Here is a 12,363-nt window from a genome sequence, read left to right as displayed (position 1 = left end):
TTGAAAGAAAAGAAAAGAAAAGAAGAGGGTTAGCTCTTGGTATACATTTTACCCAGGACGCATGTTCAGTTTCCCTAACTATGCCTTCTCTGACCAGGAAAAACTGGCACCAGTGTGTCTCCAGCCCCAGTTTACCTGGCCATTCACCTTGGCAACTTCAATAACCTTGTGGCAACTTCCAGTGTGTCAGACCTTACAAAATTCACCAGATCTTCTGTGCCTCTGTGGGTCCTGTGTCTATGACAGCCGCTTAACCTGGGCTGGATGGGCTCTGGAACTGGATTCCTCTTCTTAGGGCAATTGCTTTTCATGTTCAGCAGAGCCACATGAGAAACACTTCCTTGGACTGTCCTCCTGTGATAGACGTTCAGAATATTGAATAATTGCAGGCTTGGTTTTCAGGTGGTAGGTCTTGGACTCTGCAACCACCTGCCCCTTTTCCCAGGGAGATGCGGACCCCACACTGGACAACAAAGGGTTAAGGAGCTGCTCTGGGCTCAGCCAGCTCCCCCATTAAAAGGAGAGCAGAATAGCTCTTGGGCAGACCAGGGAAGATGACAGACTTTCAGGTCTCAGTCCCTGAAGACCCCTCCCTGGGGAAGAAAGGGCCAGATCCTGGCACACCCTGGGAAAGAGTCAGTCCCTTTTCTCCTGCTAGCTCAGTTTATTTGCTTTAGTTCCCCTTGTTTTTTCTATGGGATTACCCCAGAAGGGGAGAGAGTTGGAAGACTCGGCTAGAGGATCAGGTCACAGGAAGAGGCAGGCCACTGCTGAGGTGGAGCAGCCATTGGCAGGAGACACCCAGCAGAGAGAGAGACCTGCCACACCACACTAACCTTTTATCTGTTTCCAGCCTTCGTATTTTGTGAATCTTGTGAATCTAACTTACCAGAGCTTGAGTATGACTACTCAGCCAACCAGCAACTGTGTAAATCCTGCCAAAACAACGGCCACTGTGATGGTTCCTCAGGGTGCCCAGAACTAGGAGTCATTAACATTACCTCTTTGCTTTAGTCTTTACTTTGCCTTGCAGGTAACACTTGGTGCACCCCAGTTCCCAAACCCCTGTAAGAGCGTTCCCCTGTACTGCCCATCGCCTGTCACTGGACACTCCCAGAAACTACCAAGCTTGCTGTCTGCTACACTGAAGTGGAGAGACAGGGCCATTTCCCAGGTCCCACGGGACAAATCGGCTATGTTAAGGTGGCAGAGAGACAGAAGGTGGTTATACCTCCCTGGAGTGAGAAGATTATTGATGGACGCTGCCGGGTATCAGGTGACTTTGCCAGGTATCAAGTGATTGTTGAGCCAACACCTGGGGCCAGTCTCCTTAATGGGCTCTTGGTTGCAAATGTACTTGCTAATGCCAGCAGAGGAAAAGTGCCATTCAGGTTGTTAAACTTGAGTGAAAAGACCATAAAACTGTGTTCCCGGACCAGAGTGGCAGAGGTACACCGACCTAAAGGAGTGTTCCCCCAGTGAGGGTGGTTTTGGAAGAAGACGGGGATGAGCTGCGGGTGACAAAAGTAGAAAAGAGAGCACAGTCCATATCACCACAAGTGGCACCTGATGGGGAGCTACCCATTCCAGTTCAAGTGGACCTCCAAAGCTTAACCCCTACACGAGCTATCCATTTGCGGGCATTACTAGAGAAACATCAAGATGTCTTTTCCAGAGATGAGCGAGACTTTGCTTACACCACCAGAATGACACATCAAATACACACTGGAGATGCTATCCCAATAAAGCAGAGACACCAAAGGATCTCACCACAAGTGTTTCAGGAGGTTAAAAAGGTGTCCTTAAAGAAAGTCACAGACCCTGGGCATCACCTGCAGTGATTGTAATAAAAAAGGGTGGTGGAGTGCGATTCTGCTGTGATACAGGAAACTGAATGAGGTGACGTGCAAGGATGCCTATCCACTACCCCGTGTGGAAGAGTCACTGAATGTATTAGGAAGTGCAAGAGTGTTTTCAACCCTCGATTTAACTGCTAGTTACTTCCAGGTGGCAGTGGAAGAACAAGACCAGGGAAAGACAACGGTGATGACTGTGTTTGGGCTGTTCAAATGGACCCGTATACCCTTCAGCTTGTGCAATGCATCTGCTACATTCCAGAGGCTAATGGAGCGGTTGTTGGAAGACTATATTCTGGACACTTTACTGATATATCTGGATGATGTCACTGTGTTTTCCAAAGATTTTGAGAGTCATATGGAAAAATTGGACTTGGTTGTCACACAGTTGCAGGAACACGGGTTGAAGCTGAAGCCAAGCAAGTGTTGCTTCTTACGTGAAAAAGTTAAATTCTTGAGCCATGTGATTTTGAAGGATGGAATCCAGGTAGATGATAAGACCAAGGTGCTGGAAAATTGGCCAGTCCCCAAGAACACCAAGCAAGTGCAGCAGGCTCTAGGCTTCATGAGCTATTACAGACGATTCGTCCCAAAGTTTGCACATGTTGCTGCCTGCCTATATGGACTAGTGAGCCAACCGACTCCGAGGAAAGAAAAAGACCAATGCTTTGTATGGGATGATGCCTGTCAAGCAGCTTTTGATGGGTTAAGACACCGGCTAATGTCACAACTTGTACTCGCATACCCTGACTTTAGCCTGCCATTTATAGTGTCAACTGATGGAAGCCTGCAAGGCCTGGGAGCAGTGCTCAGCCAGAGGCAAGAGGGGGCTGAACGTGTGATCGCATATGCGAGCCAAGGGCTGAGAAGGTCAGAAAGAAAGGACAAAAACTACAGTGTGTTTAAACTAGAATTGCTGGCCTTGAAATGGGCTGTCACCAAAAAATGTAAGGCTTATTTAGTATACTCCAAGGTCTGGTCTACACTAGCAACTTAGGTCGACTTAAAGTCACTTAAGTTGACTTAATTACACCCGCATCTACACTGGCACCACTGTTAATTCAAATTAAGGTGTCTGTAAAATCGACTTAATAAGACCACCTCCGCAAGTGGCGTAGCGCCTAATTCGAATTTGTTAAATTGATTTAGTGTTAGTGTAGACGCAATGGAACTTAAATTGAATTAATTGACCTCTGGAATGTGTCCCACAATGCCCCATTTTGACTGCTCTCGACAGTCGTGCTGTGCTGCTCAGTGGTCACGCTAGCAGCAAAGTCCCCTCCCCTCAAGCTGTGAAGGGAAAAGAAGATGGGGTCTCTGTTTCTGCTGAGAACGGCAAAAGCCGGAGATTGAAAGTGCCTTTCTAGCAGAAGTTTAAATCTTAGAATGTTAAGGGTTAACAAGATAGTTATGGAACCTGGACGCCAGCAGGGATGGAATGCAGAGAAAGACCTTGTAACTTAGACAAGGAAAGTTAAAAATGCTGTGCTGGGAAAATTCCTGAATAGGTAGTTTTTTTAGTGTGTATGACCATGGAAGCTGTGACGTATAAAGATTTGTGTGGGGCTATATAAGCTGTTAACATAAAATTCTAAGTTGTCATTCCTTATATTTGAAGGGACCACCTTCTTTACGTAAAGAATAAACTCTGACTTCGCTAATCTGTTGTTTGGCTTATTCTGGACCATCTGCTAGGCAACGGACATGTTAGTAAGGACCCCTGAGTTTGGGTTCTTCCACAAAGCCCCGGGAAGATTTGAATTTTCATTTCCTGTGCTTGCTGCCAGCATGGAGAGAGCTTTGTCACTGTTCTCCGCATGGCTACTGCAAAGCCCAAACGTGCTCCAGCATGGAGTCGACCCGATGTCTTAGCCCTCATCGGGCTATGGGGTGAGGAGTCCGTTCTGGCTTAGCTTAGAGCCAGCAAAAGGAATCTGGACATTTATGGGAAGATCTCCCAGGGCATGCTGGAGAAGGGACACCAGAGGGACACTCAGCAGTGCTGCATGAAGATCAAAGAGCTGCGCCAGTCGTATCAGAAAGTCAGGGAAGCTAACAGACGCTCTGGCTCCTCGCCCAAAACATGCAGGTTCTATTATGAGGTGCACGCAATTCTCAGTGGGGATCCCACCATGGTGCCTCCCCACAGCATCGATACCTCGCTAGGTCACAGTCCATGGATAATGATGAGGACTCCATGGACGAGGAGGAGGAGGAAGATGAGGAGAGCAGGGTGCAGGAAGCGGGGTGTCCATTCTCCCAGAAAATCAAAACTTATTCCTGACCCCCGAGCAGTCCATCAGCACACAGGACAGCACTAATGATCCCGAGGAAGGCACATCTGGTGAGTTTTCTTTCTTATTAGCATTTCTGTCCTTGTACATTGGGTAGTGGGGGCACGAAGGAATTAATAGACAATCTCAGGGCAAAGATGCAGGAGTTAGAAAAGGAATTGGCTAATTCATAGGCGGAATTGATTAACTCAAAGGTAGAGGCTGAAGTTCTGAAAGCCACAGTGTTGGCACAGGATACTCAGAAGGTTGCCCTACAGGAGGAATTGGCTAGCACAAAAGCAAAAGCTAATAGTTGGAAGCCACTGTGTCAACACTGACAGCTCAGACAAAAGTCACACAGAAAAAGTCCAGCAAAGCACAGACGGAACAGGGCAAGATAAGGCAGGAGGTAGCAGAGTGGAAACAAAAGGTGTTAGATGGGCAAGCCATAGTGGAGGCAGTGCTTGCAAAGATAGAGAGAGAAAATAAGGTTACTCACTGGGTCTGTCAGTGCCAAACATATGCTCCAAAGGCTGAACTGCAATTAAGAGAAAGCGTAATGATGTCAGGAAAGGGGCCGGAAGAAGAGTAGGGTTGGGAGGATGAAATCTCTGACTGGTGCAATAAAGAGGAAAGGACCAGTTTGGGTATGAGAATTCCTCCAGTTTGCACTGTGAAAGTGACAACCACGAGGAGCTTCTGCAGAGACCTTATGACAGCAAGCTCAAAGATTCCCCAAATAAGAGCACCAGGTGGTTGACTAAACTGTTTGATACGCCTGGGACAACAGGAACAGGTGTCTCAGCTATGGGTGCAAGAGAGCTAAACAAACTCTATGTGTTGGGGTTAGAGGGATCCAGAAGGTCAGAAGATTTCTCAACCCAGGATAAGCAGTTGCTCCAGCAACAACTCGAGTTTTCATCTAGGAAGGAGGCTCAGCCTGAAACTGAGGACTCTGTACTACAAGAAAAAGGTGGCTGCAGACAAAAAGCTGCAGCACACTTGCGATAAGCAATGGCTTCGAATATTAAGGGAACAAGATAGAAGCTTCCTTTAAGCAGCAACACAGGTAGCAGCAGACACGATTTTGAATTTGCAAAACCAGAAGATTATAACTAACCAGGCATGTTGCCAACAGAAAGCAGCTTGCTTACAGGAAGAGCTGCAAGCTATGCAAGTAGTCAAGAGCAGAGCTCAGGGAAGCTGTGCTATGGTAAGCCTAGAAAAGGCTGCAAAGTTGAAAGAAAAGAAGAGGGTTAGCTCTGGTATACATTTTACCCAGGACGCATGTTCAGTTTCCCTAACTATGCCTTCTCTGACCAGAAAAAACTGGGCACCAGTGTGTCTCCAGCCCTGGCTTACCTGGCCATTCACCTTGGCAACTTCAATAAACTTTGTATAAACTTCCAGTGTGTCAGACCTTACAAAATTCACCAGGATCTTCTCCGGTGCCTCTGTGGGTCCAGTGTCTATGACAGCCGCTTAACCTGGGCTGGATGGGCTCTGAACTTGGATTCCTCTTTCTTAGGGCAATTGCTTTTCATGTGTTCAGCAGAGCCACATGAGAAACACTTCCTTGGACTGTCCTCCTGTGATAGATGTCTGTGAATATCATTACCGGCAGGGCTTGGTTTTCAGGTGGTAGGTTCCTGGACTCTCAACCACCCTCCCTTTTCCCAGGGAGATGCGGACCCCACACTGGACAACAAAGGATTAAGGAGCTGCTCTGGGCTCAGCCAGCCCCCCATTAAAAGGAGAGCAGAACAGCTCTCTTGTGGGCAGACCAGGGAAGATGACAGACTTTCAGGTCTCAGTCCCTGAAGGCCCCTCCCTGGGGAAGAAAGGGCCAGATCCTGGCACACCCTGGGAAAGAGTCAGTCCCTTTTCTCTCCTGCTAACTCAGTTTATTTGCTTTAGTTCCCCTTGTTTTTTCTATGTGGATTACCCCAGAAGGGGAGAGAGTTGGAAGTGACTCGGCTAGAGGATCAGGTCACAGGAAGAGGCAGGCCACTGCTGAGGTGGAGCAGCCATTGGCAGGAGACACCCAGCAGAGAGAGAGACCTGCCACACCACACTAACCTTTTTATCTGTTTCCAGCCTTCGCATTTGTGAATCTTGTGGAATCTAACTTACCAGAGCTTGGAGTGTGACCCTCAGCCAACCAGCAAACTGTGTGTAAATCCTGCCAAAACAACGTCACTGTGACGCTTCCTCAGGGTGCCCAGAACTAGGAGTCACAACATTACCTCTTTGCTTTAGTCTTTACTTTGCCTTGCAGGTAACACTTGGTGCACCCCAGTTCCCAAACCCCCTGTAAGAGCGTTCCCCTGTACTGCCCATCGCCTGTCACTGGACACTCCCAGAAACTACCAAGTTTGCTGTCTCCAAAGACACACTGTACACACCAGCTTCCTTGATTCAATTGAGGATTCACACTTGGCTTAATATTACAACACTGAGATGTACTTATGGTAAACAAGAAGTTTATTAACAAAGATAGAGTTTTCAGTGATACTGAGTAAGGATAATGGAAACAAATGGTTACAAATAAAGTCAAAAGATAAGTTCTACACTTGTAGAAGCAGGTTAACTTCAGTAAACTAATCTTATCTAAAGCAGTTTCTCTCCTAAAGTCACCACCCAGCATCACTGGCTCACATGGCCAAGATCCAATTTTCATGAATGCAAAAAGCACTGTACTTTTTGCTTCCTCAGGATAACCAAGGATAACAAAGGGGTTTTTCTTCTTATTTCCTATAATCCAGTAAACAGTTGAAATGTATTCTTTTTCCAGTGTAAACCTGAGAGTTTTTTCCCCGGATGTTTTTCTCTGGGGGGTCTGACACCTTGCTGCTTTCATCATAGAATCATAGAATATTAGAGTTGGAAGGGACCTCAGGAGGTCATCTAGTCCAACCCCCTGCTCAAAGCAGGACTAACCTCAGCTATATCATCCCAACCAGGGCTTTGTCAAGCCGCAGCTTAAAAACCTCTAAGGATGGAGATTCCACCACCTCCCTAGGTAACCCATTCCAGTGCTTCACCACCCTCCTAGTAAAAAACTTTTTCCTAATGTCCAACCTAGACCTCCCTCCCTGCAACTTGAGACCGTTGCTCCTTGTTCTGTCATCTGCCACCACCGAGAACAGCCTAGCCCCATCCTCCCTAGAACCCCCTTTCAGGTAGTTAAAGGCCGCTATCAAATCCCCCCTCACTCTTCTCTTTTGCAGACTAAACAAGCCCAGTTCCCTCAGCCTCTCCTCATAAGTCCTGTGCTCCAGCCCCCTAATCATTTTGGTTGCCCTCCGCTGGACTCTCTCCAACTTGTCCACATCCTTTTTGTATTGGGGGGCCCAAAACTGGACACAATATTCTAAATGCGGCCTCACTAATGCCGAATAGAGGGGAATAATCACTTCCCGTGACCTGCTAGCAATGCCCCTCCTAATGCAGCCCAATATGCCATTGGCCTTCTTGCCAACCAGGGCACACTGCTGACTCATATCCAGCTTTTTATCCACTGTTACCCCAAGGTCCTTTTCTGCAGAGTTGCTGCCCAGCTCGTCGGTCCCCAGTCTATAGCTGTGCATGGGATTCTTTCTTCCTAAGTGGAGGACTCTGCACTTTTCTTTGTTGAACCTCATTAGATTTCTTTTGGCCCAATCCTCCAGTTTGTTTAGGTCACTCTGTATCCTATCCCTACCTTGCAGGGTATCTACCACTCCCCCCAGCTTAGTGTCGTCCGCAAACTTGCTGAGGGTGCAATCTACCCCATCCTCCAGATCATTAATAAAGATGTTGAACAAAACCGGCCCCAGGACCGACCCGTGGGGAACTCCGCTTGTGACCGGTTGCCAGCTAGACATGGAGCCATTGATCTCTACTCGTTGAGCCCTATGCTCTAGCCAGTTCACTATCCATTTTATAGTCCTTTCATCCAACCCATACTTCTTTAACTTGCTGATAAGAATACTGTGAGAAACCGTATCAAAAGCTTTGCTAAAGTCAAGGTATATCACATCCACCGCCTTCCCTACATCCACAGAGCCAGTCACCTCATCATAGAAAGCAATCAGGTTGGTCAGGCATGACTTTCCCTTGGTGAATCCGTGTTGACTGTTCCTGATCACCTTCCTCTCTTCCAAGTGCCTTCAAATGGATTCCTTAGGGACCTGCTCCATGATCTTTCCAGGGATTGAGGTGAGGCTGACCGGTCTGTAGTTCCCCGGATCCTCTTTCCTCCCTTTTTTGAAGATGGGCACTATATTTGCTTTTTTCCAGTCCTCAGGGACCTCCCCCTGTTGCCACGAGCTTTCAAAGATAATAGCCAATGGCTCTGAAATCACCTCAGCCAACTCCCTCAGCACCCTCGGGTGCATTGCATCCGGCCCCATGGACTTGTGAATGTCCAATCCTTCTAAATAGTCTTGAACCTGTTCCTTTAGCACTGCGGGATGTTCGCCTCCTTCCCATTCTGTGCCACCCAGTACAGTAGTCTGGGAGCTGATCTTGTCTGTGAAGACAGAGGCAAAAAAGGCATTGAGTACCTCAGCTTTCTCCACATCCTCCGTCACTAGGTCGCCTCCCTCTTTCTTTAAGGGGCCTACACTTTCCCGAATCTTCCTCTTGTTGGCAACATGCCTGTAGAAACCCTTTTTGTTCCCCTTCACGTCCCTTGCTAGCTGCAACTCCAATTGTGCTTTGGCCTTCCTCATTTCATTCCTGCACGTTCGAGCAGTGTTTATATAATCCTCCCTAGTCATCTGACCAAGCTTCCACTTCTTGTAAGCTTCTTTTTTGCGTTTAAGTTCGCCAAAGACTTCTTTGTTAAGCCAAGCTGGATGCCTACTATATTTGCTATTCTTTCTGCACATCGGGATGGCTTGCGCTTGTGCCCTCAATAAGGTCTCCTTAAAATACAGCCAGCTCTCTTGGGTTCCTTTCCCCCTCATATTAGCCTCCCAGGGAATCCTGCCCATCAGTTCCCTGAGGGAATCAAAGTCCGCTTTTCTGAAGTCCATGGTCCGTATCCTGCTGTTCCCCTTTCTTCCTTTCATCAGGATCCTGAACTCGACCATCTCATGGTCACTGCTGCCTAGGTTGCCACCCACTTCTACTTCCCCTACCAAATCTTCCCTGTTTGTGAGCAGCAGGTCAAGAGAAGCACGGCCCCTAGTCGGTTGCTCCAGCACTTGCACCAGGAAATTGTCAGCGACACTCTCCAAAAACTTCCTGGATTGTTTGTGCTCTGCTGTATTGCTCTTCCAGCAGATGTCAGGGTGATTGAAGTCTCCCATGAGAATCAGGCCCTGTGAACTGGAAACTGTGGCTAATCTAATCTTCCCGTTTGCCTCAGAAGCAGAATATACCTGCCGTTGTATCTGGCTTCACAATACTGGAATTACATCAGAGACCTAGGCAGACAGTTAAATCAACATTTCTTTGCCTGGGAAAGACATGTTATCAACGCCTGTGTTTTCAACGTATTTTAGTACACGCATACAACTTAATTCTTTACCGTACATACACCATGCAATGCTGATGATGACCACTATGATATAAGTTTCACTTGATATCTCACATGAACTTCTTTACAGGTAAATACTCTGCCAGCAGTGCGGTAGACAGGCCAGATAGGAGTTGCTGTTACAGGACAGTGACTCCTTTGCCAGTTGGGACTGAGGGACTCTGAGGTTCACAGCCTGGGTTTGCTTGGATTAATTAATTTAATAATCACGAATTTGTAAGAAAGCTAAAACTCTTTTGGTCACAACCTATTTCACTGTGTTGCCATACCATACTAGTATTAATAAACCTAATATTAGCATTGTAACTTTTAGAAGTGTGAAAAACCAAGGCTGATTCTATAAGTTACATTTTCCTTGTAGACATAGGGCCAGACTTTTAAAGGTTTTTAGGCGTCGCTGCACTCAACATTGCAGTGCCTAACTGCTTTAAGAGTGTGAGTCTCATTTTCAGAAGGGATTTATGCACTTGGGAGCCTAAATCCCATTGACAGATATCTTAGACAAAAAATAATTCTGCATATTATTGTATTTCATAGTCACATCTTTGATGGGGTTTCAAGTTTGCCTTTCAAAATATCAAATGAGATTACACCAATGGGGCCAGACTAATTCTCGGTGTAACTCCAGTAAGGTCAATAGAGTTTCACCAACTTACACCTGGTCTGAATTTGGCACTGTCAGAGTCTGAGATTTTATTTTAATAAAATTACTGCCATGTTTGATGTTGCAGTTCGAGCTACTATAAGTTTAAGTGAGAGCTGAATAGAGCTCACAGATCATGCCAAAGGGCCAAATTCTTCTCTCAGTTACCTGGCTGTAAACGCAGAGTATTCCACTGAAGCTAATAGAGACACAACATGACACATCCAGGCTGATGTTACATGACCGATCTGACTGCGATTAGTTAATTGAATTAAACCATTCTAAATCCAGAGTACCTGAGTGTAGAAACGGGCTCAGCATATTTAAATTATTCTCAGATACTTTGTTAATAAAGATAAATGCTAATAGCTTTAATCATATTGTATGAAAGTGCTGCACTAGCATAAGGGTGAGGGCCCCTCAGAAACTGAGATGCAGGGTTTGGGAAGCAGTAGGGTAAGGCTGCAATGAAACTTTATTAATGGCTGTTAGTGACGGAAGCAAAGCAGGAGAAGTACAACAAGAAAAACAATTGCAACAGCCCCAAAGACCAAAATAACTTTCCTATTGTTTGTAAAAGCAGATTGCACAGCTTGCAGCCTGTCTGTTTTATTCATTTCAATGTAATCTCTCACTTTTTGTTCAGTTAAATTAGGTACAGAATATATTCCACTGAGATAACATCTGCCCCCATTCTCCTGAACCATTCTCTCGATAATTTCAATCAGCTCAGAAACCTGTGTATCCTGTTGTATTCCAGTTGTTTTGTTATTGAAAGCACAATATCTGTTCCCACACTTCTGAATCAGCCCTTTAAGAGCTGTATTATCTGAGTATCTCACATAGTCATGCAGTGAGCCAACCGCTAAATCTTCTTTCCGGGTGAACACGACAATCATGTGCCTCAGGGCTTCAACTCCAAAAATCTCCTGTACTCGCTTCACTGCTTCCTTGTCTTCTTCAGTGTAACGGCCCAGCTGGGTCACCAGCAGCAGAGCATGGGGGCCTGGGGAGGAGAGTGCGATACAGCGGATGATCTCTCTACATGTTACTGTATTATAAACCTTTTGGTCAAAAATGGCAGGTGTGTCAATAACCACAAGCTCCCTCCCATTCCAGCTCCTTCGTCCTTCTTCACAAGTCACAGTGACTGACTTTGCCGAGAGTTTGGACTGAAACTTTTCTTCACCAAGGATGGAGTTTCCTGTTGCACTTTTCCCAGCTCCAGTTTTGCCGACAAGGATGATTCTGAGTTCCGATCTCCTACCGTCATCTGTGGCTGCTGGCAACAGGTTTGACAGTCAGAACATCATTGCACAGAGAAGAGTAAATGAGTAGGACATATCTAATTATACAGTTTTTAATTAACCTGCATTAAAATCATGTACCCTGGGGCTGAGAGACCCAGACTAAATAACATCAATCCAACCCCACATCTCAGCTTGTCTCTGTCCTCTTGGATGTCTTGGCATTTTAAACTGAACATGCCCAAACTGAACTCTGTATCTTCTCCCCCATAGCCTCTCCACTTCCTTCTTTTTCTAACACTCTTCTCAGCACCACCGTTCTCGCTGTCACTCAGGCCTGACTCTTCTCTGCTTTGTCCCACACATCTAGGCCATATCCACATCCAACTGGTTCTTCCTCCTCAGCATCTGCGAGACCTGTTCTTGTCTCTCCAACCCTACATCCAAGTTCCTTTTCAGAACCTCACTATATTCTGCCTTGATTACTGCAACATCCTCCTCTCTGGCCTCCCAAACATACACCTCAGACCCTTCAGTCCATTCAAATACTGCCACTAATTTGTCTTCCTTGCCTGTTGGTTTGATCATGCAACTTCTCTCTTTCTATGCTGCCATTTGCTTCCTGTCCAACAGATGCATTGCTCCATCCCTTCCCTTCTGCTCATGCTCCTAACATCAGCCTCCCGTTTTTCAGATGGTTGCAGAATTACCTCTGTGCCTTCTTCCATGTAGCCCACAATACGTGGTTTGATCTCGCTGAGCTCAGCTGAAAAATCACTGCTGTGTTCACATTAAAGTCCCTCTCCAAGACCCACTT

General features: G+C 46.4%; 1 protein-coding gene across 1 annotated transcript; it reads right to left on the bottom strand.

Moving 5' to 3' along the window:
• Nucleotides 1–8,604: 8,604 nt before the first annotated feature.
• Nucleotides 8,605–11,581, bottom strand: LOC137156506 (GTPase IMAP family member 2-like; the record flags this gene model as incomplete). Its single annotated transcript, XM_067553407.1, has 1 exon — nt 8,605–11,581. A coding segment is annotated over one exon (794 nt), but the record flags the coding sequence as incomplete, so codon positions are not given.
• Between the last annotated feature and the right edge of the window lie 782 nt (nt 11,582–12,363).

This window comes from Emydura macquarii, unplaced genomic scaffold (assembly GCF_026122565.2).
Source record: "Emydura macquarii macquarii isolate MOO-44397 ecotype Brisbane River unplaced genomic scaffold, CSIRO-AGI_Emac_v2 contig_296, whole genome shotgun sequence".
Taxonomy (NCBI): Eukaryota; Metazoa; Chordata; order Testudines; family Chelidae; genus Emydura; species Emydura macquarii.
The sequence above is the reverse complement of the archived record's forward strand: the minus strand, read 5'-3'. Positions and strand labels throughout refer to the sequence as shown.